This window comes from Acartia tonsa, chromosome 1, assembly GCF_053477335.1.
Source record: "Acartia tonsa isolate MP-2025a chromosome 1, ASM5347733v1, whole genome shotgun sequence".
NCBI classification, from domain to species: domain Eukaryota; kingdom Metazoa; phylum Arthropoda; class Copepoda; order Calanoida; family Acartiidae; genus Acartia; species Acartia tonsa.
The window spans coordinates 31,592,267-31,618,419 of record NC_137260.1 but is presented as its reverse complement, the minus strand read 5'-3'; the positions used below and the strand labels follow the sequence as shown (position 1 = coordinate 31,618,419).

Sequence of the window (26,153 nt, the reverse complement as noted above, 5' to 3'; positions counted from 1 at the left end):
TCATTTGGGCCACAGTTAAGCTAGAATAACGTTTTATACCTTTTTAAAAATGGCATGAAGATTAAGATAGGGTTATCAGCGCAATACATAGTCTAAAACGAGTTTCAAGGTTCCATATGGGCCCCTGAAGTCAAGAACCGAGAAATTTTCAAGATTTTTGACGTTTTTGACATCTTAAAATCTATCACGATCCACTTTGTCGGAGTACTACAGCCAATTCAGCTGGGAAAGAGAGCTCTAGTCTTTTCCAGTGTTTTTACTAGGTATCTGATAGTATCTCCAGCAAGTTTCATTAGTCCATCTCACCTACAGATGGGCTGAGGTCAGATTTAGTAGGACCAAGTCATAAATCCACGGTAATTTATCTGCGCAATTTGAATCTGCCTTGTTGAACATATGCGCGGCCAGCTCGGCATTCACGTCCTCCATCGTCCAAAGATTTTCATGGGCAAAAATGTCATTACCTAAGCTTTTTATAGTGGGGTCAAACGTCCTGATTGGTCAAGTAGTTTTGGCGCTATGGCCGTTTAAAAAAAGTCCGGATTTATGTGGCGCACCCTGTACTTGGGTAAATTTTCCAAGATATCATATGGTGCTCAGTTTAGGATTAAGAAGTCTTATTTTTTGGTATCTTCAGTTTTTAAAGAATAAGAATCAAATATAAGTACAAAAGTATTTGTATATTAGGGTGGGTTCATATCGGAATTAGACAAAGCGGGGATATGCAACAGATAAAATTAACCTTAAAAACATTTCTGACCGAAAAAGAATTTTAAAAAATTGAGTTTTAGAACACGACCACTTAAAAATATAATTCATTACTTATTAGTATGCAAAGACAACATTCAAAAATTTTTTTTAATCAGAACTATGGCTTCATGGTGCTCCCTGGAAAGGCCTTGAGGAGCTGAATCAGGAACTTTTGTCCGTTTCAAAATATCTCGTTCCTAGCCTTAGAAATCACTAAAATACCAAAATTTTTAAAGGTTTATTGAGAATTGTCCAATTTGTAGAGGTTTTTTAGATTTTCTCAGGCTAGGAACGAGATTTTTTGAAACGGACAAAAGTTCCTGACTCAGCTCCTCAAGGCATTTCCAGGGAGCACCATGAAGCCATAGTTCTGATTCAATAAATTTTTGACTCCCATTTACAAATAGCTATACAATTGAATGTCTGGTCGTCAGCGGTTTTAAGACTTAGGATAAATTTAAATCATCCAGAGGTGTATTATATCTATATAAATTGAGTGCAGATCCCCGCTTTGGCCTCAGAAAAAAAATGTCCAAAATCGACCCACCCTATTGTATATTTATTTGTATTTGTACAAAAAGTATTACAAAAATAGTATATTATCTATAATACAAAGTAGAATGATGTCTGTCCGTCTGTATATCAGAAGCTTAATATCTCAGTAACCACTGAACCTATTGGGCTCTACTCTTCATGGAATATACCTAATAGTCCTGTGATATTTTTTTGCTTTTTTTTTCTTTGGGGGAGGGACACTTTTTACTTTCTACTAGGATTAGAGGCTTTGCCCCTAGCCTCTAGAGGCTTCGTCCCCTCTTTTATAGAATTGTTTGTTGGAAATTTGTCCAAAAAAAATATAAAAAAGATTGTAATTATTTTTTTCATTTAGGCTTCGCCCCAGGGTGCGGTGGGGGTTCCCCCACCCCGCTGATTTGCATTAGTTTATAAAAATAAATTGAGGGGTGGTTGATCGTTTTTGGAGGGTGGGTTTCCCACACTCTAAGAAAATAGCCTAAAACTACCACAGGACCAGTAGATATATTCCCTGATGATTAGAACCCAATCTGTTCAGTGGTTACCAAGATCTTAAGCTTTAGACAGACAGGCACTGATTTACTTTGTATCAAAGACTAGTATTTTCTGAGATCTTTAGCAATAGACAAAATAACCCTATGTCCTATTATATATTTATCCTATAAATCCTTTTTTTCTGTAACGAAGAATCTCGCTAACTGCTGAACCGACATGATCATTGTGAGGTTGGAGGCTATTTTCTCTGTCCTTCCATATCCCTTCAAGAACCTGTATTCAAAATGGTACAAAAATAGCCTAAAACCATCTTGGTAACTGTATGAAGTAGTTATGACAATCTTAAGCATCAGACAAAAAATTTATTATTTTATTAATTAGAATATACTTAGTACGTAATAACAGGATGTATGTCTCTTCTCATAGGTCCTGGTAGAGGGTACAACCACCCTCCCAAGAAAAATTACTCTTAGAAAAAAATCACCACCCTTCCCCTATTTTCTCTTTCTTTTTGAAATTGAAATCAGAAATGGGGGTGGTCTACTCCCCCCTCCCTCACTAAAAAATTTATTAGCGAAGCTACTCTATAATCACTTTGTCAGTCTGTTATGCTATCGGAGAAACGTGATTTTCTCGGCTCCTGTTTTTTGATTGAATAAGTTCACATTCTACATATTTTCATTGAGATTTGCCTTTTGGTTGGGGTGCTAGAAGATCTATTCCTAGATTTTCTTTTTTTCATGGTTTTCTCGACTTCTATTCATGATAGACGGCTGAAATTTTCAGGGAATAAATAAATTCACATTCTACATATTTTCAAAAAGTTTCTTTAAGGTTTGTCTATTTGTTGCAGTGCTAGATCGATTCCTAGATATATAGGTTTTTGTGATTTTCTCTACTCATATTCCTGATAGACAGTTGTAATTTTCAGGGATTGTATTAGTTTTCATTCTTAATACTTCCACTAAATTTCATTGAGATTTGCTTATTGGTTGGGGGGCTGAATTTATTTCTAGATTTTCACGTTATTATATATTTTTAAAAGGTTTTGTGATTTATTTAAATAAGTTAAATGCTTATTTTTTACGACACCACTCTATAGTTTATATAGTTCCCAGATTTCCATCCATAACTTTTGAGCTTCGCTACTTAAGGATGTTGTCATCCTTGTTTTTTACTTTTTATTTTTAAATAAAAAAAATGGGTTTTTAATTCAACCCCCCCCCCCCCCTAATCAAGTTCCTCTAGAGGCCTCTAAGGGCGTAGTCGCTGGTCCTTATAATAGGATATACTTTGTACATAATAACAGGATGTCTGTTTGTTTGTACCAAAGAATCTCGCTAACCACGGAACAGATATGGTTCTCCTTAACAGGATAGCTTCTCATAGGTTTTTGGAAGTTTTATAACTATTTTGGGGAAGAGTGTCACCATCCACCCTCCCAAGAGAAATTGACTTTAGAAAAAAAACTACCTCCTCCCCCCAAAAATGAATTTTAATTGCTCACTTATTTTAAGTTAATTTTTTTCCAGATGTCTATAAATAACTTTTGAGCTTCGCTACTTATGTATGTTGTCATCCATGTTTTTTTTATTGAATTCAACTCTCCCCTCCTCAAGTGCCCCTAGAGACCTTTAGGAGCGTAGACGCTAGTTCTTTTAAATAGAGTAAGGGGATATCTTGTGTCTGTCAGTTCGCTATGGTTCTCCTTTACAGGTAGCTGCTAGTAGACTTAAATGTATTGATAATAGGTCACTAGGAAATTATTTAACTTATTTTTATTAGGAATGTACGTTTTTGTACTTTTTTTACTTTTTTTACTTTTTTTTATGTACATAACGTATTTTTTTTGTGTACGTTATGTACGTTTTTTATTTTCAAAATTGGCTGGCCAGTCTGTACCTTGTTTTTTAGTTTTGTTTGCATTATGACTTAAAACATAACCTTTTTTAATACTCTACATTAACGTCCAAGCTTTTTTTTGAGAGGGGGGTTAATTTTCTTTTCAACCCTAAAATATTTACCCCAGGGGTTATATTTACATGAGGGAGTAATTACCCACCTAAATTCTTTTTTTTGTGGTTGTTTTAGGGGTTTAAAACCGAAATTTTAAGAGTTAATTGAAATTTTTTTTTAAAATATAAGGTCAATTAACTATGGCGCCAAAAATAATTCCCCAAAATTTTAGGAGGTTCCTATTGCACCATACGTTTAGGGGAGGGGGTCAATTACCCCTTTACGAACTCCTCCATCGGACTTTCTTCATACTACAGTGATTTATGAACATAACTGTACAAGACTTTGAGATATTACTCTAGAATTACCTCTGTACAGTTTTGTCGCAGTGTATAAAATAATATCTGCTCTGGACATTGACATTCAATCCTAATCCCTCCTCCTAACACACCCACTTTAACATAAATACATTTACAGTATGTCTTCGAAACCGGTTAATACCCACTGGATTAAAACCGGTTTTAAGCAATACTGTATTGTATTGTATTATAAAAAAATTTTCACGAATGTAGAATGAAAATCTTAAATATAATACCATTTTTGTTGGCCCTGGCCGAAACTAAAATTAATCTTATAATTTTTCATTTTACTATCCACTGAAAGCTGTCTATAATACGATAAGATAAATACTATTTTTTAATACGGATAGGTAGTGTATCTTTTCATTATTGCAAGGTTGTAATTCAATTAAATCTAGATAATCTCGACAAAATCTTTTCATTTTAAGCATGTAAATACATTAATCTTTAATTCAAAATTCATAATAATAAAAACAAAAACTTAAATATATTCCAGAAACAAATTCATAATAAAATCTGCCCTAGGATCAAGGAATCGTAAAAAATTTAAAATAAATCTTAAAAATGGAAACCTTATAAAATACATTTTTTTAAATTAAAAAAAATTTACTGATTAACAATATGACAAGAATTAAAGTGGCAATTATCCGATCATATCTCTTTTGCCTTAAATTATTCTTTAAAAACCCTATTTTCTTTATTTTTTCAAAGGATGCAAATGCAGCAAATTTATAAACGCCTATGATTATTTTTAAGATTTGTCATCGCGCCAAGTTACCTGTCGGGCTTATGTTTTATCAATAGAAGGGTAAATTTTGTTTATCATAATAATGGGTGTACATCAATTCTTCGTCCATATGATCCATAATCATTTTTGTATTGAAAAGTACAATGTAAGAAGTGTACAAATCTCTGAAATAAGTCTTGTTGTCCACTTATAATGTATAGCGAATCAACATGGAACCATTTCTTGCCTGTTCAGTCAATTACTGGAATCAAAATATCCTGGAGCTTGGAACAGGTAGAGTATCACTATTCATTCAATCCTTAAATATAAAAGTATCAGGATAAATTTGTGTGTCTGTCTGAGTGTGTGTAGCGAAAGATCTCGCAAACCGCTCAACCGATATGGTTCTCATTTTCAGTAAAGCTTCTTAAAGAAATTTATGGCTTTCGAATAGTTTTGTGGCTGATGTTAGCTGTTTTTATCTTGTCCTTGTCTTACTTAGTTAATTTATTATTTCTTCAGTGTTTATAGAAAACTTACTGGACATTATTAGACCTATTACTTATAGTGAACTAAAATAGTCTAGAAGAGGTTTTTATCTTTTTAACCTTTACTCTAACTCCCTGTGTTATGAAACACTATGAGAATATCAAATAGGTTCACCCTTTACCAGAGATTTAGGAGAGTGGTATTGAAAGATTAATGTTGCTTATATTTATTTGTAAAAAGTACAAAATTATGTCTTGAGTAGCTGAAAACCGTATCAAACCTTATGTTTTATCAGTGGCGTGCATAGGATTTAGCCAAGAGGTTGAAAACCTTACAGGAGTGAAAAAAGATGAAGGCGTGTCTACAAAATTTCAATATTAAGGGGGGTGGGATAACATTTAAGCTCTGTTATGTCACCAAGGACCACTTTATTTAACTACCAAGCACACTGTCGACATATAAAGTAAAAGAATTGATGGGGCAGGTGTTAAATAACTGTATGTTCATGGGGGTGGGTGCTCGTTGCCGACTTTCAATTAGGTCTTTGAATATCAGCAAATAGCGTCGGAATATTAACACAGCCTTGTTCCATTTACCTATTACAGAATCCCTGCATTTTGTAGACCCTGTGGGACATTTGGCAAAACTGCAAAAAATATTTTACACAGGTATTGGGAATACACAAATTTTAGCCTTTCAATTTAGGAATAATTGGTAATGGAATTTAGCAAAAACTTTACTAAAAAATCAAATAGAAAATATCTTAATTGTAGATTAGTAACTAGTAGGGATTATATTTAGGGTGTTCTGAATATTAATTAAAAATGATAGATAGTTGCAAGGGCCTCCAAGCTTTTTCATTTTTTAATTTGGGGAAGGGGGGGGGATTCAAAATTCAATATTTTTTTGTGAAAGTTTTTGGAAATCAAAAAATAGCTAAAAAAATGTATGAAATAAATAGATTAAACTAAAACATTCAATAAAAAAATAAGCAAAACTTGACATTCATCTTTTACTAATGTAGATTTTAAAAACATTGATAAGTAATTTAATTTATCTACAAAACATGATATATTGCAACAGTTGTTTTACCCCTCTATTTCTTGTGGTTTCTGACTTTCATAACCTCTCTACTCACATTAGAGCTGTACTGTACAATATAACATAGTAAACTAGGCTCGGCATCCGCGTATCAGCAACCAATCAGCAGCATCAGGAATATTCACTTGCTATTACTTTTAAAATCACGTATGTCTCAATCATATTCCTTATATAACACTCCGTTCGTAAAAATGTCTATCTTGCACGACCAACGCTCGGCTGCCGAGCCCTGCAATTTGATGTACACACACTTATAACTTCAAAATATTTGATACTTCATGCATTCGGGTTTGACCTCGATATATACAATATCAACCTTCAAAAATTTTAGGAATAAAATTTCACTTTAAAAATACAGAAACAAGGCTGGCAATATCCATAAGTAGCAAGTGTAAAATCATGGATTGTAATTAAGAATATGTATGTATATGTTTATAATTGATAATAAGTCAAGAATACTATTAACAGTCTGATGAACAAACAAACATAAAAAGTAAATTAGATGTGTTCGTTTAACAAACAAAACGATAAGCTGCACACATCTTTTAGGCTAACCTATCTGCACTGCAAAGGTAGGTTGGCATCACTTTACCTCTTTTTCTACCTGTACCAGCTCTTCATTCCTCCAGGGAACATAAGGCTGCAACAAGGGCTCTTCATCCATTTCTATTCTGTGCCTCTGTCTCCACTTCATACAAGGTTAGGTTAGCTCTTTGGAGGTCAGCTTCTATGGTTCTTCAATTTGTAAATTTTGTTTAGGACCTAGAAGACTCCACCTCTCGCACCTAACTTCCTCCCAGAGGCTTTAATTAGGCACGGTCATATTGTCATATTGATGACCTGGAGACCAGTTTGTGCGTGGTTATCATTAGCTCTTGTTACAGTTCCGTAATTTCATTGTGTTTTTAAAGTGTTAGCTAGTCAACCAAACGACCAACCCCCAACCTGGGTGACCAGGAGGTGCGTTCTTTCTGATATCTCTCTGGCAGTCTGTCTGTTGTCGTAGAACGTGTACAACATAGCCTTCCAGCTCCTTGATACACTGTGCATGTGGACCGACTTGCAAGGACACCTCTCCCACCTCTTGTACAGTTAGGGAGTTGAATCCATTTTTATAGAAGCAGAAACATAATCTATGATTATGGTTTGGACCCTCTAAAACTATAATCTACCCTTCCACTTTCCCCTCTCTTGGTGAAGATATCTTCAACGCCGATATGATTTTTGAAATGTAAGATTCCACTTTTGCCTCTCTTGGTGAAGATATCTTCAACGCCGATACGATTTTTGAAATGTAAGATTCCACTTTCAATAGAGGCGAAACTGGAATCATGGTTTACATTTTTAATATCTATGTTTCTGTAATCTTCCATTACTTTTTTAACATCGACATAATAGAAATGTACCATACTAGTTTAAAATTATGTCAAATGTGAAAAAAAGCATAGATTTTATATATAATTTAAACATTGTTGTATATTCTTAATTAATTAAACAAAACATACAAAGAGCCTTTTATAAAAGATGTTTTGTTTATTTAAAAAATACTTTTAAAAGTGTATCAAATAAGTAATCAAAATTATTTTAAGAAAGTCGTTTATTAATTAATTCAATTGTATATATTTGTAATTTTTTTGTTCAATTTATTTCATCTTAATATTTCCCTAGTAATCTCTCACCGTGTAAATAAGCACTAAAAGGTTAATTACTTATCTAATTGTGCATTTTTGAGGTAAATTACTGATCAATTACTGAACAATTTGGTCTGATTTGTGAGTTAAAAGTGGATGGAGTAAATAAATGGACATTTATAGTAAAGGAGGAGTAATAAGGGGGGGGGGGAAGTTCTGACACATTTGCGTAAACCTGGTGTATAGGCTTTATCTTTGGACTGAGAGGATAGGTTATTAGGAATAAAATCAATTTTATATGATGAATTTCCCCCAGATTTAAGATTTTTTGGATAGGCCTCCAGGTTCCGGAGCTTCAGGCCTCCAGGTGGTCTCTGTACAGATAAAAACTTAACAATAAGATTTTTTTTTGAAGAATTAAAGGTTAACTTATAAAACAAAATATGCTTCTTTTTGATTGTTATTCACATACACTGTTAAAAATAATTTTTTTATTTAGTATCAATTGATACTCTGGAGAGTATTGGACCCGTATGAACGCTACAACTATATAATTAATATATAACACTATGTAATACTATATAACACAATAATTATTACTATACAGAACCCATACATTTTTTTAGTATCAATTGATACGCTCTAGGGTACTATAGAATACGCTGTAGAAAAGTTTATTAAAATAGTAATATTTTATACGTTGTAGGGTATCGGAAAATACGCTGTAGAAATTTTTCTTGATTTAGTACTATTTCATACGCTGTAGCATATCAGACAATACGCAAGAGAATGATTTATTAAAATAGTAACTATTCATACGTTCTAGGGTATGAATCTGTACTGTAAAGAATAATTGAAACAGACACCATTCGTGCACACCTCTCATGGAAGTGTTTCAATGCTTGGTCGTTTTAGACAAAGATGAAAAGTTACTATTTATGCTCAGATTTATAATTTTGTTTTTGTAATTATGACTGACCATAGTTTTTATTTTTAAGGATAATGTTTAGTCCTAAATATCTTTAAAGTAATTTTTTTACTAAATTTACATTTAAATTAATGTTTTATGGCTCTGCTTGGTATGTTTGATGATATAACAAAATGTATATGTACATATAATAATCATATATTATAAACTGATCTTTCATCCAAAGTAAAACAGTTTCATACTCTCCAGAGTATCAAAAATTATGATAGAGGGTAACAACAATTGCGAAGGAGGGTAATGAAAAATTACTTCTACAGTACTGAATTTTATTCCCAAGAGCGTATTGGATAATACTCTACAGACAAATACATTATTTAGTACCACATGTTACTTTACAGAACATTACCTAATACTTAATACAGCATTGAAAACTTCCTTGTATCATAATGAGGTTTTTTTCCTAGTACATACGGATTGATACTATACATTAATGTGAAAAATATATAGTATTACCTGATGCTAAAAAAAAAAATTATTTTTAACAGTGTATTTGAAGAAAAAACATTCATATTTTGTCTCATAAGCTGACTTCTAACTCTTAAAATTTTTTTTTTTCATTTTTACCTGTAGAGAGACCACCTTGAGGCCTGGAGCTCCGGAACCTGGAGGCCTATCCAAAAATCTTAAATCTAGGGGAAATACATCATATAAGAATGATATTATCCCTAATAACCTATCCTCTCAGTCCGAAGATAAAGACTATACACCAGGTTTACGCAAATGTGTCAGAACTTCCCCCCCCCCCTTAATCCCTTCCTTCCTGTAAGCAGTTTATGACGAAAATTGAAGATTTGGCCAATATAATCCAAATAAGCAAAAATTTTCATCGATTGCTTAAAAGAAATTTAACATAAAAAGGCATGATTTGGTATATAAGCCAAATAAGCAATAATTCTCATTGATTGTTTATAAGTAATTTATCAAACAAGGATGACAACATCCATAAGTAGCAAAGCACAAAATTTCGTGAATGGGACTGACGGTCATTGTTGTTTTTTTCAAATGATGGGAAATTTAATCTTGATATCTTTAACTGAAAAAATTTTGAAAATTGCTTAATAAACGCCAAAGATATGGGGGAAAATGTAAAAAATATAAAAATAGCCAAAAACCTGCAAAAAGGCAGTCTGACCGTCATTGTTGTTTTCTTCAAACGATGGGAAATTTAATTTTGATATCTTTAACTGAAAAAAGTTTGAAAATCGGACCATAAACACCAAAGATATGGGGGAAAATGTAAAAAATATAAAAATAGCCAAAAACCTGGAAAAAGGCAGTCTGGCCGTCATTGTTGGGTCTCTAAACGACCGAAAATTTAATTTTGATATATCTAACTGAAAAAATTTTGAAAATCGGACCATAAACACCAAAGATATGAGGAAAAATGTGGAAAATAAAAAAATAGCCTAAAACCTGCTAAAAAGCTGTCCGACCGCCATTGATGTTTAATAGATAATTGTGCTCCTTAATGATGGGAATGTTGTCAAAAAATTTCAGAATTCTATCTTTTATAGGGGCTGAGTAAATCCCATTTCCCCCATAGCGTTACGGACTGACGGACGGACGGACAAAGCGAATTATAGAGTAGCTTCGCTACTAAAAATAGTATGATTTTGTATATGTATAAGTCAAATAATTTTCATTGATTACTTAGTAGGGGTGTCATGCTTAGTGGTAGCACACTGAGCTACAGTGGTGAGAGTTCAAGTTCAATTCTCTGTAGGTTGACTCTAATTTCTCATTCACAACATTAATGGTGCATCATCCCCTGGTTGTGTAAGAAGGGGATTATTGAGTAAGTTTGGATACCTAATAGTCACTTACTTACAGTACTACCCTTAACCCAAGCTCCTCTTTGGAGAGCGTCATTCATTACCGTGACTTAATTTGGGACATCTGCCATATTCCGCAAGGGTAAGGTAAGAGTAGATCTCATGAAATAGCAAGTCAAGTCAAAATGTGCTTGAACATGGAGCTTGATAGCCCTATTTCTATGGAAAAGTGTCTCAGCCTACTCCAGGTCAAAATCATACAAAACTATGGTTAATCAATCAATCAATCAAATTGATTACTTATAAGTATTTTATCATAAAACAGCATGATTTGGTATATGAGCCAAATAAGCAGTAATTTTTATTGATTGATTATAAGTATTTTTTCGTAAAATTACCATGATTTGGATAATAGCAAAAATTTTGATTGATTGCTTGAAAGTAATTTATCAAAAAATGGCATGATTTGGTATATAAGCCTAATAAACAAAAACTTTCATTAATTTCTTATAAACAATTAATCAAAAATTTATAATTAGTTATTTTTGTAAAAATGAAAGAGTTAAATTTTCTTGCATTAGGGTGAGGGCGGGCTTAACCGGTAATTTTTCAGTTTTTGAAGAAAGAAAATATTTTCTAATGAAACCAAGACCATTAGAAAGCTTATGGAAAAGACTATCAGGTTATCCTAGGACTTTTAAAAGTTTGATATAATTGGACTCAAAGTCGTTACCGATTAATACCCCACAGGGGGGCTAAACCAAAAACATTTTTTCAACCTAAAAAAAATCAATGAAAAACAGCCAATCAGGCATTATTAGGTTAGGTTAGAGGGATTATCCATAAAAAATTTCATAAGGATTAGACTATTCCTTCTATGTCAAAAATCATTTTTTTTAAAGATGTGAAATTTTGATTTTTTTGCAAAAATTTTCTTGAAAAATAAAATATTTTCATACAAAAACACTGTCCTACCTACTTTTTGGCCTAATTCTTAAAAAGCCCATATTGAATTTTGGAAAACCTAAAAATTGACCTTAAAAATCAAATTTAAATTTTTTTTCAAAATTACCTGAAAATGCCCCGCCACCAACTCTGGTCAATTTGAAAAAAATATTAACTCTATTTTAAAGCTCTCAACCGATTTGAAAAATAGGGCACAATCCTAGTTAAAAAGGTTTTTACAGATTAGTTCTAGGTCTTACCAATTTTTGTGTAGGTTGATCTTTAACACCTACTGAAAAATTTTCAAAAAAAATATTTTTTGTCCAACTTTGAAACCCTAAAAGTACCCTTAAAGGACGCCTGCAAGAAATACCACGCTTTAACTGCTAAAAGACTGCCACAAGTAGACCCAATACCCCAAATTTCAAGTCTTCAGCTTCAATAACAAAAAAGTTATAGGCATTTCAAAATAGCATGTTATGTACAATGAAAATTTTAAAAGATTTTCAATGCTCATAAAAGAAAAAACAATATTGAATTACGTCACCTAGACACAAAATTATAACTTTATCTTTGTCAGAAACTTAGATTGCTGGTAACTGATTAGATTTTTAAAATAAAAACACCAACTTTCATAGTCAAAATCTATGAAAAAAATTCGATTTAAATTGCATTTGTAAACAAAAATTATAGAGGAAAGAAAGGGATAAACTAATACAAGCTCAGCTGTGTTTGGTTGCTTAGCTAATTCAGCCTTCTGATTGGGTACAGTACACTTGGTATAACGTGAGTTAAACTTAATTTTTTTTAATGATTGTGACTATAAAAATGGGTATTTTTATTGTAAAAATATAATTAGCTACTGGCAACCTAAATTTATGACAAAAATAAGCTTATAATTTTTTATTTCTAGGCCACGTAGTTTAATTTCAAAATTTCTAACATTAGCATTGAGATTTTTTCAAAATTTTCATTGCACATAAATGTCATTTAAAACGCCTAAAACTTTTTTTGTTATAGAAGCTGAAGGCTTCAAATTTTGAGCATTGGGTCTACTTGTGGCAGTCTTTCAGCAGTTAAAGCGTGGTATTTCTTGCAGGCTTCCTTTAATGTGAAATCAATGCAGCAGTTGTGATTTGACTTGAATTTGGTTAACTTGTCTTAGTGTTTTATTTGTTTTCTTTTTGATCTTAAACATTAAGGTATAGAATTCTTTACTTATTAAGAATTGTGAAAATTTAGAGACACCATCTCTAAATCAGCCAATAGAATAACTGCAGAAGAACAATCTGGCTAAGTTATTGGAAGAAATGTGTAAAAATTTTGACAGGAAAGAGATAAAATTTGTATTTCTTAAGACAAAGATAGCTTTTTAAAAATCATATGGTTGAAAAATTCCTTTGCTGTATTACTGGAATGATTCATAAATAACAAAAAATAAACAAAGGTTACTTTAATTGTGCATTTATTTCAAACTGTAAAAATAGATTTAAATATATTTCAAATAGCTTAATAAATTAGATTCAAAAGCCTTATAGATTTAATTAACTTTGGGATAATGGTAAAGGACGATAAAATATTAATTACCCTTGCAAAACTATTTCATTTTTATGTAAAAAGGTGTGATAACCAATCTGCCATTGTCCTATCACTCTCAGATAAAGTTTAACTTTGGTTTATCTTATATTTTATAACACATACTTAAGACTTAAAACTTAATGTAATGAAAAGCTTTCACTTAAAGGGAGTGTGAACGTAAAAATTTCTCATCTGATTATCAAATCGTAACATTTTCTAAGCACATTTCACTACATTGATCAACCAAAAACGTCCTATTAACAAAAATATTTAGAAATAATGCATTGATTTTATGGTATTTTGGGAGGGAAAAAGGAAAAAACAAGGAAAATCTGAACGTTTTTGTTTCTTAAAATGTTTGTAGGGGTATTTAACTTGTCATATAACAATTTAAACAATTTAGTTACTGTTAAGGAATTTATTTTGAAATATAAAATTGCCAATTTGTTTTTTTATAACGTAGTAATTAGGTAATAAAGATCTATCTTAACCTATTAGTGCCAAGCGCCACTTTTATGAGCCGATCGAGCTGAAAATCTCAGGGAAGCTTTATAATGGTCAAAACAAAATTCCAATTATTTTGTTTTGCTCTAGTGGCGTGCACAGGAAAGTTGCAAAAAAAATGGGTTCGGCATGGCCATAAATGCCTAACGGGCATTGAGACCCGTTTTGAGCGGTTTCTGCTGGCATTAAAACCCGTTTTTTTCTAAATACCCGGTTATTTCGACAAAAAAATGAAAAATGTAACTTTTGAACGCCCAAAGTGAGATGAACACTTTTTAGAACTTTGATACCATTCGTAATTGAAAACTACATAACCTCATGTAATCTATAGAGCTACAAGTAATATACGAAGCAATTTATATCACATTTAGTGTTTTGGCTATAGGTACCACCCTTTTCGGTTAAAAAAGCCCGTTTGTCGAAGTTTTAATACACACACACTACAAAAAAAGAACATATAAAAATTGGGTGATAAATATCAGAAAAAGAGCATAAAAATATTGGAGGACACATATAGAGATTACTAGGGTATACTTATTAGGGTGGCTCAAGAATAATAAATCATAAACAAATATTTAATGGTTGAAAAGTTAAAACCGGGTAATAAACCAAAGCCGAGCCGGGTTTTAAAACTGCTGGGTATTTATGGCCATGCCGAACCGGGTCATAATAGGGCGTAAAAAAACAATAAAAAATCATATAAAAAATAGTAATTTGAATAAAACGATTTCACAAATAGATGTACTTGTTAATAAACTTTTGATTTCAAAAAAAAATCAGCAACTTTACTATAAAAACAAAAAAGTTAGAAGGGGTATTTTGAATTCACCAAAATTTTCGTGGTTTTCAAATTTTGTTGAGCTATACCGGCAAACGGAAGTAAGCAAAACTGCCTGCTTCAGGGGGAAATGAAAACCAGGGTAGTAGAGGGGGGGTTCATACTGAGAATGATGCAATTTGAAGACTGGAAACCGGTAATTTTTGTGATTTTCTGGAACTGGATGGAACCGGGTTTTAAAACCCAGTTCGTCACTAATGGGTTAGATTTGTATTATTGACAAAAAAATACCTCAAAGTCTACAAAGGGTTGAATCTCATAGGTTATTTAAAATAATGATATTCTTTTTTATTGTGTTGGACAATAAATAACCCGCTTTGTAGAATTAGTTTACACTTTTATCAGACTGTTTATAAAGAAATATTGCACCTTTATTATTTACAAATTTGTAATTAAAGGTGGGCGAGAGATGGGCCATCTAAAGTTACTTGGATACTAATAAAATAACCTGTTTCTAGCTTTGTTATTGTATTTGGTTTTCAATAAAAAATATTACTTATTTTATCAATTTTTAAGTAACTATACATTGGTTTACATCAAGGATATTGTTAAAAGTCAGCTTAACCGTTAGGAAAAATAGAGAACTATGTCAAAAAGTTTAGTTTTAGCTATAGGAGGAAAAAAAGACAATTAACTGCACATTTATATAGTCCGGAAATTTTTCCCCCAAACTAGGACATAGTTAAAATTTTCGGAAAAAGCCGTTTTTTAAAGAACGAGAGACAGTTTTGCCCTATATTTGAGATTATATTAATAAGATGATGTTAAGGTTTGATAATCTGATGAGAAATTTTCTCGTTCACAGTCCCTTTACGCAAAGCTAACAAATAAAATTATGAAATATATCAGGGCTATAAAGAGATAAGACAATGGCCGATAAATTAATGCACATCCATAATGATGACGCTCTAAATAATTCCTTCTGTAGATAAAAATTAGTGGTTCCAACATTTATAAACACAATTTAATCAACCAATCAAAATTCAGTAAAAATCCCCAAAGCCAATGAATAAGAAATTGTTGTTGTAAAACTTTGTGTACTATTGTAATAAGCAGTCAGTTGTCTCCTCCCTCTCTGGATACGAATACTAACTAAAAAAGAATAAAATGCGATTGTACTCTACAATTCACTTTTCTGCCTGAAACCATGTATTGTATTGTATTATAGACATTTTTCTACAAATAGTAAAGTTAGACTGGGCCTTCGCCCCTTCAGGACTAACAAAACTGGAAAAACAGATCTACTAATCTTGGCTGTATATTTTTGACATTGCCAGTTTTCATCAACCAATTAAGATTAAATAAAAGTGAACAAATTTATAAATCCAACAAATGTTTATAAAACTTTGGGTACTACTGAAATTTAAACCCTCCCTTATTATAGGCATTATTATTAAGACATAGTTATAGAAACCTGCAAACCATAAGAGTGATTTCTTTTAGACATACATATAGACTTCTACCAACCCTTTTTGTAGAAAACGTCGCTTAGAAGCAATAACATTTTGTATGTATCTTATCAATTGATATTGTATATAAAAAGCTTCGTCAAATTTTTTAAATGGACATTCAGGACTTTCTGATATCGATTACAGGGTGCTACTGTCCTTCTCATTCTGTTTTCTCATGTTATTATAGACAGAATTTATTTAATTTTTCGTCCATTTTTCCCTCCCTGTATACAACTTTTATTGTACCCAGGGAGGTAGGGAACATAGGACTGAAATTACCTTCCTAGCTGGTCCAAAACCTCTAGGTACTTTAATTCAAGTTTATCGCCACCAGGGATCTGATGGGTTTAAGACAATAGCTGATAAATGGATGTACATTCCCAAAAATACCTCTACTGTAATTTGCCATCAGTGGTTGAAACGTTTCAACACTATACTAAATTAACTAACCAATTAAAATTCAGTAAAAGTCCCCAAAGATGTTAAGCAAACAAAAATGAAAACATTATTGTAAAACTTTGGGAACAAGCAGAGAGAGAGGTGGACAATGGACTGTTTATTACACTAGTCCCCAAAGTTTTACAATAACGTTTTCTTATTGGCTGGCTTAACAACTTTGGGGACTTTTATTGGATTTTGAATGGTTAGGTTATTAAGTACTAGCAGCTTCGCCCCTAGCCTCTAGGAGCTTTGCCCCATGAGGTAATTTTAAAAAAAAATTTTAAAAATACAAAATAAAAAAATAAAATTCTGGTGCTGCGCCAATAATTTATGAGCATCACCAGAATATTTTTTTTTTGGGGGGGGGGGAATTTTCATTTTTTGGGGGGTTGGGGTTTCCCACCCCTCAAGAAAATAGCTGAAAACCACAACAGGACCAATAGGTATATACCCTGAAGAGTAGAATCTGATCGGTTCAGTTGTTACTGAGATCTTAAGGGACAGCTGGATGGACAGACAGATAGACAGAAAGACATCGTTCTACTTTGTATTATAGATATATAGTAGATCAAAATTCAGTAAAAGTCTCCAAAGTTGTTAAGCAAACGAATAAGAAAATTTATGTTTTGAGATTTCTAATATAAAATTTTCTTTAAGATAAACATTTTCTGAAAAAATTGTTCTAGCTTCAAAAATAAGGAAATTACATCCATTTAACATTTTAATTAACCTTAAAAAGAAAGTTGTTAAATGAAAGGGTGAAGTAAGCGAAAAATGACTTTGTCCCACTTATAGTCGGAAATTTATTATTTAACAGGGAACATGCACAATTTTTTTTGCCATCTAACTCTAATAGGAGCTGAGATGATATGTGGGGGGGGGGGGGTGTTGAACTATTAAGGTCCGGAAATGGGCCTGATTGTTAAGTGTTAGCAACCTTTAATTTTAGGTCCTTTTTTTTCTTAAAAACTTCAAACTAATAAAAATATAAAAAAAACTAACTAATATGTACAATTTCTACTATGTCGATTTTAATATATGATATGTTATCTTGAATGTATCATTCCAGTTTTGTCTCTATTGAAAGTAGAATGATACATTACTATTATGTCGATATAAATAAGGAAATCAATGTTTATGAATACGCTGATATGTAAACATGAATGTATGATTCCAGTTTCGCCTCTATTGAAAGTGGAATCTTACATTTCAAAAATCGTATCGGTGTTGAAGATATCTTCACCAAGAGAGGGGAAAGTGGAAGGGTAGATTACAGTTTCAGAGGGTCCAAACCATAATCATAGATTATAGTTCTGCTTCTATAAAAATGGATTCAACTCCCTAACTGTTGTAGTAATCAATTTTAATTAGAAAATTTACGCATAGATATATTGTTTATATAATTCTTTATTTATTTAGATTTAGATTTAACTCTAAAATTTATTAAATTTTTAACTTACTTCTACTCAGTACAAAAAGAGACATAAATTTTTTTTTTATCTTTAGGTTAAATTGGGATATTGGAACATTTCAGCTGTGGCAATAATAGTTATTTCTCGCATCGTATTATAAACGGCTTTCCGCGGATATAGAATGTAATTGTACAATTATAAGATTAAAACAATTTTTTAGCCCCTAGGTGCCGTAGGCACGGGCTAAAAAAACTGGTTTTAATCTTATGATTGTACATTTTTGTATTCGTAGAAAGCTGGATATAATACGATGCTAGATATAGTTTTTTCGTATGGATGAAAACCGGTTCCTATCCACCGGATTCGAATGAATACGAGAAAAAAGTTTATATTTTCTTGAATTGAAATTTAAAAATTATTAATTTATAAAATGTTATTTAGATTATTGTTGCTTCTCACTGTGCGGATGCCTTTGAAGTAGAATACCAGGTAAATGTTGTATAGTAACTAGTGACTGCACCACTAACATACAGGTGCTCTGTATTTGAAGGTGTATGAAGGGGGCATAAAAAATTGCTCTAAACAATCCTAACACTAAGGTTTTTTTTATAAATGTCTAAAAGCATTCCCGGACCTCTTCGAAGATTTCATAAAATGGAGAACTCATGATACGGATCATTGGTTGGCGAGATCTTAATGGACAAACAAAAAACCCTTACTTTTTATACAGTAGGAAATAAAAATAAATTCTAAATTAATTTGAAGTAAGACTAAATTTATCTTTATGCTTAATATTTAGACTAGTGACTTCATCCCTAGTATCTAGGGGCTCTCAATTCCAAGTGAGAGGGAGAAAATCATACTACTCTATATAATTTAATTTAAACATATTAAAATTGCTCTTAATAAGGTACAATTTTCCCTGTTAATCTAATGATTTTTCAGTGTGTTTTCCCTAAATATTTACAAATATTTTCTAAAATATAAATATATATTGCAGAATGATGTTATATAAACCATAATGTTTATCTATTTCTAAAATAAATTTTTAATCTTAATTCTATAGTGTGGGCTATAATAGACATATTACAATAGATAGACAACTAACTTTCTTCTTTTCCATTTTCTTTTATCTATAAAGACGCAAATTTTATGAATAAAGTTATAAATTGAAATATTATGAATCTTTAAATATGGAAATACTATAAACTTATCTTTGAAAGATTACTTAGGAGGGTAAACAAACGACCGCGGATTAACGCGTAGCGCATCCGCTCGTTGTCGGGGAGGTGATGAGTTCGGATCTCGGCCTTATATCGCTTCATAACTAAATACTTAAAAGTCGGTTTCTACTGCTGCTATGTCAGATAAGCAACATTAAAAGAAGAGTAGGGGGAGGCCTTGACACAAAACAGGCGCAACTTATTAGCATACACAAGGACTTCCAGACAAAGGTCTTGCAATGGTTTTCTATTGGGTGATACCTAACCCAATATCCGTAATAATAATAGTATTTGGACAAAAAAGGAGAGTGAGTTATCTTTGGTTGTTAGACCTGACGTTAAAGTGTCCTGGACAACATCCAAGCCCAATTGAGATAATTATATAGGGGGTAATTAAAGATTATTATTCTTGCATTTTAATTTATTATTGTTAGAATAACTTTTGAGAGTATCTCTTAGCTGCATAAATTAACAAAATTTTTAAGATAATTTCTAACTATTACTCTATTGTCAACCTTTATTGGTGTAACCACTAACCCAGCTTTTTGCTAACCTCTCCATCTCAGGATGGTTAAATAGGTACCCATGCAAAGCTAACAAATTAACAGAATTCATAAGTTAAATACCTAGATTATTCTTATGCCTTCAAATAATTTAAAGTAAGATTTTTTATTTCTTGGATGATTATAAAGAACATTCTTTTAAGACTTTTACATATACACACAATTTTTGAAATCTATAATTATTTACTGAAATGTAAAAGCATTGGTTAAATATTATTTCCTCTGCACTCATTAATTACATTGTCTTAACATTTCTTTAGCCAAGATTAACAAACAAAAACTTAAAGATAATGAGAAAAACCTTTGGGGTTATTGAAAACAGAAAAAAATCATTTATTGAAAACTTAAATTAAAATTAAAAGTTATGGATTCAGTGAGGGAACAGTGTCAGTGAGGGATACATTTTTACGCCGAAATTGAAGGTGTACAACAGGCTCTTCTTAACAGTGAAGATTATCACAGAGGATAAGATGGTTTTTAACTATTTTATAAACTATAGCTCTATCCTCACAAGATAATTCACCCCTAATAAAATTAACTCCACACAAATTTTTACCCGTTTTGTTTTTTTAAAGTTAAGTTGAATCTTCACTCATTTTTACGGTACCCCTAGAGACCTCTAGAGGTGAAAGCGCTAGTATATTTTAAGAATGATAAGCCTAAAATACCATAAACCATTCATTTTTGCATCTGTTAGAAATAAATTGTTGTAAAAAAACTACTTAAAAGTTTGAATTGAGATAAATGAAGCTAATTCTTGGAAACTCCAGTCTTAAATTAGAATTCTTTCGCTCTGCTTAAATATTTAAACACCAAAGTAGTTCAACAAATGTTGTTTACTTCATTGGAGGCTTTTTATGTTATAAAATTTTTTGAATTTTAGTGCACATATTTAGTATTTATAGTGTCGTATAGGGTTTAGCACCAAAAATGGTCATTATGATTGTAAAAAATAATTTATGTGTATAACGCCCTCTATTGATTGTATTTATATCCTATATCCTGTCCAGAGTGTTTTTTTAATAGGACAAAAGTATTGCCTAATATAACCTACTTGCCATTGGCAGAAATTAATAATCTGTATCTTAATTTCTTCATTGGGTTAGGGAGTTTTGTATAAGAAAAAAATACTTGGCGATTTCAACAAATTATGCTTTAAAAACCAGTTTTTCCAAAGTATCTATTTTTGAAAGATTTTTGGATCATGACCATATAAAGAGTGTGCATACATTTAAAAAATCAAATTGCATGGCTTGTATTAATAGTAGAAAAATGTAATGCATATTGTTAGAATAGTCATAAATTCTAGTTTTTGGGTGTTTAAGAACTATTCCTGTGCTACATATAGTTTAGGAGCAACGTGGTAAAATGTCCCAACTTACTTAAAATTTGTTAACCCTTCTCACATTTTCCAACGTAGCTTCTTTGCTACAAACAGGATGAATATGATACATATATTTCCAAAAACTATAGTTTGTGACGATTCTAGCGGTATGCGTAACATTTTTCTACTATTAAAACAAGCCGTTCAATTTGATTTTTTAAAATGTACACATTTTTGCACACTCTTTAACTCCAAATTTTTTTTTCTACCTAGGCAATATCTTAAAATAAATGGCAGCACCGGAAATACTTGATTTTTTAAAAATTACCTCTTGGTAACAAAGTAGTATGATGTCTGTCTGTCTGTCCGTCTGTCTGAAGCTTAAGATCTCTTTAGGGAATTTACCTACTGGTCCTGTGATGGTTTTAAGTTATTTTCTTGGAGGATGGGACACCCAACCCCCCCCCCCAAAAAAAAAAAAATTTTCTTTTAAAAACTAAAATTAAAAAAATGGGTCGACTACCCACCCAAACCCCCCCCCCAAAAAAAAAATTTTGTTTTTATTTTTCTTTTAAATTTAAAAAACACAAAAATAGGTTGATAAGCCACTAGTATTTTATTAAGTAGTAAGCGTTTTGTCTGTCCCAAAGGATCTCGGTAACCGCTCAGCCGATACTGTTCTCCTTTACAGTGAAGCTTCTTATAGGTCCTGGGAAGGTTTTTTGGTGAGGGTGTCTTCAACCCCCTCCCCCAAAAAATATTTTTAAAAATCTTTTGAAACTCAAATTTAAAATGGGATGAGGTCGACTTTTCCCCCCTCCTACCTTTAGTGCCCCTAAAGGCTTCTAGGAGCGTAGCCGCTAGTTTACATAAAAATTAGTTGATTAAAAGTTTAACTAAAGTCAAAATGTATTAAATATATAGACCAAAATTTTGTAAAAATCAGTTATCAAACATTCTGCATTTTTTAAAGTAAATAATTAAAAAAATATTACAGAAGCATTGATCCTAATCTTATAAGAATATTCTGACTTTGAATTTATACTTCAGTATAAATCAGCAGATATATCGCTCTCTTTGATACAAACCTTAATATTTTTTACATGAAATTCATTGACTTTCAAGAAAAAGTGCAATGGAATATTTTGTAACTTTTCTCAACATTGGTTGGTTTAAAGTTAGATCAAAGTTGGAGTATAAGTGTACACACCACTGACACTATAAAAAATAATTGATTTTTTAACATGTAAGTTTTATATTTCTTTTTTAAAGTTTGTTATAACATAATTTCTTGTAATAAACATAGTGTATCAGGAAGACATGAAGGGGCGTCGTGGCTCAGTAGTGGTGAGAGTTCGAGTTCAAATCTCCATATGTTTACTAGAATTTCTCACTCACAATAATAATCACGCAACTTCCCCCCGGTTGTGTAAGAAGGGAATTTTGGGTAATTTTGGATACTCAATGGTTACGTATATGATATCAGCACTACCCTTATCCCAGTTTCTTTATGGAGAGCGTCATTCATTACGGTGACTTAATTTGGGACACATGCCATACTAGGCAAGGTTGAGGTAATAATGAGTAGCACTCACGAGATAACGGGTCAAGTCATAATGTGCTTGAACGTGGAGCGTGAGTTGTCCCTATAGCGGCTATACAAAAGTGTCTCAGCCTACTTCCAAACCCTAAACTGTGGCTAATAAATCAAAAGGAAGACAAAACTTCAATAAAAAGATTTCATATACGGGAAATAATTTTGATAGTGTATTGTATGTATAATGTATACTAGTTTGCAAAATGCTGAACGCATACACAAAATCTTTTATTTGCTTTTATAACTGAACAAAAACACACCTCTTCACATAGTAAACTTTATAAGATCATCAAATCTTCATCTTTTTGACAATAAATAGATTTATGGAGACACTTAACAACATGCCGGAATTTCCCTTAAAGTTCCTAGTTATGCACAGGATCCCACAATGAAATAAATTAATATTAATGGGTGGGGTGGGGGGGATTAGTTCATTTATTTTATTTTGTTTAACCTTAGGCTAGGTTAGGTCATATTGGGTGAGGGTTAGAAAAACACAGGTTTTGGCCCTTCCACAGCAGTTAGACATAATGAACCGCCCCCTACTCACTTATCTTTAACTTATTTTTTTAAAAAGTGTAAGGAGTTATGTGCTTGCTATCCACTTGCGAGGAAAATAAAATAACGAAGAATTGTAAGTGTGAAAAAAGTAAGGGAAAAACGTACAGATGACTTAAAGATGGCAAAATAATTTTTTTGTAAAAATAGTTTAGAAGAGGTGTGAACTGCTAAAATTGTTGAATGATATCAATAAAGAGTCTCAACTTTGAAATTTGATTGCATTTTCATCCAAATATGATTAAGTTATCAACTTTGTTATGTTATCTAATTTATAGGAAATCTTATAATGCAAAAACTTTCTTTTACAATACGTTTACATAATTATGTTTTTGTATAAATATAAATTTTATTCTATATTTTGGAAAATTCAACCTTTGAAAAGACCTAAAGTCGATGACAGAGTTTAATCACAAGGGAAACTCACCTTCATAAATACATAAATATTTCTTATAATTTATTTCATTTTTGGGGTATAGTCCCTTCCGTGGCAACGCGCCTTAAGAGTCGTATTTTTTAATGGCCTTTAATAGGTTATTTTAGGTCAGATTAGGTTATATTGGGTTAGGTGATTGCCCCGCAGGGTTAGGTAATTGGCACCGCAGTGTTAGAGACCCCTGAAGGGGCTTGAAATAGGAGAAAAGCTATTGTGAAAATACAGAAAATCGCCCCCTTACGGGGCGTTGCAACGAAAGGGACTATACCGGATTTTTGTAATATCAATTTCTTGTACTATTTGGCACAATTTTATAAGCAAGGTATCTCTCTATATTAATTCTTAAAATGTAAGAAAGTTTATAAAAAGGATCCGTTATTTAAGCAATTTTAGTAAAGATTCATACTAAATTTTATTGAGACATATAAATAATGTTGAATATTACATCTGTTGATACCCTCTATACAGGGTGGATCAAATAAAAAAGTTTGGTTTTATTTGCCCAACCCTGTATGTTAGTGTTTTAGATGTTGACAATGACATCCTTGCTTTTATTTCAGAGTGTGGGTGGAGGAAGGTTAACCTGGTCAGCTTGGTCGGCCATGGTCGGTTGTGCACCTACTAAACAGGATTATAAACATTAATTATCCAGAGCTGAGATAGGGGACAATGAAAAGGCATATGAAATAATATTCTACTCCAATTTTTTGCCAAGTATCTTAGCTTGCTCTAATTAGTTCTCAAAAAGAAAATTAAGCGAAAGTCAAAAGAACAGACTAGTATCATTTTGATTTTTTTACTTTTTCAGCGAAATTAAGATAATAAATTGTTAGAATATATGCAAAAAGAAATTAGGCCAAATCCAATAAAGATTCTTATGCTAGCTTATAAGTTATGATTACCTAAATCTTAAATGTATATATCTTTATATTAAAGTGAAGCTAAAGAAATCCCAATCCCCAAATTTTGTAGGATTTGGTTTATTAACAATATTAAGTTGTTTACTGTTTAAATTTTGACTTTCAAATTTTTGTCCAAGTAAAATTGCTTTACTTTATACCCAGCAATAAAATCCTTGAAACTTTTACTGTAAGCATATTAGAAATGATTAAAGTCTTTACAAATATCTTTATACTCTCATCACAATTCTTTACCTGTGCTATTGAGATTTCACAAAACTTGGCATCAAATCTGATAAAAGTTTTAAACTTAGCTCAATCTTGGTATTAACCCAAAATTACATGGAAATATTTTCTGGGATAAAGGGATATAGATCCTCTAATGAATAGAAATAAAAAAGTAAAAGATAGGAATAGGATCTTTTAAAAAATAAACATAGAAGTAGCATTAGTTTGATAAAATATGGAAAATTATTGAAGGTTGCTAATTGGCTAATTAATATTAAAACATTATATAATCATTAAAAGATTTGATTTGATTGGATTATTTTTTAAATAAATAAGAATGATAATATCCATGATTATGACAGCACCTAAAACTATGGATGAGCAATAGGATTAAGTGAGTTATAGAGCAGATGTTCAGTGTTAAAAAGAGAGCAATAACTCGGGATAGATACAAATCACAAAACCTTTTTATATCCGTATGTATTTTGTAGCATGACTGATAGGTGAACGGGTCAAGTAAATTATATACTGGATAAGCATCTCAAGACTCAAGACTCAAATCTAAAAATAAAAAAAACCCTAAAAGCATCCTTAGATGCATATGAATATTCCCAAAATATGCATAAATGTATAGAACTCATTTATTTCAGTAGCTATTGAAATCTAAAACTTCAGACAACAAAAAACCTTACTTCTTTTTATAACAGGATATAAAAAGGTTTATAAAAAATGTGCAGGAATCAGAGACAAACTTCAGCTGTGTCAAGAATCTGAGAGAATATGATTGTGGCAAAAGATTCAGGTTTTTCTTTAAACATAACGAAGGCAATTAACTCCAATAGTAGCAGAGCTTGTAAAGAAATTGGAGAAAAAATAGTACTTTAAACAAATAAACCTAATAATAAAATAACAAGATGTCTGTCTATCTATACTGAAGGATCTTTTGGGGAGGGTACCACCACTCTCCCAAGTGAAATCGCCCATAGAAAGAAATTACCCCTCACAAAAAAATCTTTTTTGAAACTAGAATCAAAAATGGTGAGGGGGGGGGGGTCGACTTAAATTTCAAGTGCCCCTAGAGGCCTCTAAGAGAATAGCTCCTAGTTTTTTATATAGCAAGTATGTACAAACGAAGAGAAAACAAGGAATATAAACTAAAGGAAAGCAAATCAACAAATATAGTAATTGCATTAAAATCATAGGTTAAATAAGAGTCCAATTTTGTACAGTGCATATTTTGTAACTAAAGTAGTTTCTCGACCTGTATTTTTAACAAAAGAAGTTATTTTATAAAATTTACAAAAAAGTAGATATTTTTAAGACCAAATACATTTATTAAATTTTTAGAAACAAT

At 31.7% G+C, this 26,153-nt stretch overlaps 2 protein-coding genes across 3 annotated transcripts in view; one reads left to right on the top strand and one right to left on the bottom strand.

The window, feature by feature from the left end:
• The window catches only part of EloB (transcription elongation factor elongin B), a 178,932-nt gene that overhangs the window by 73,471 nt on the left and 79,308 nt on the right, over positions 1–26,153 (bottom strand). The window lies entirely within an intron of this gene.
• Positions 1–26,153, top strand: part of LOC145329534 (uncharacterized) — a 47,762-nt gene that overhangs the window by 9,664 nt on the left and 11,945 nt on the right. Inside the window, exons 3-6 of the mRNA XM_080173783.1 lie at positions 5,077–5,115; positions 18,413–18,460; positions 24,233–24,303; positions 25,539–25,601. Of these exons, the coding sequence (XP_080029909.1) occupies positions 5,077–5,115; positions 18,413–18,460; positions 24,233–24,303; positions 25,539–25,601 (221 nt within the window). The remainder of the gene's footprint in view (positions 1–5,076; positions 5,116–18,412; positions 18,461–24,232; positions 24,304–25,538; positions 25,602–26,153) is intronic.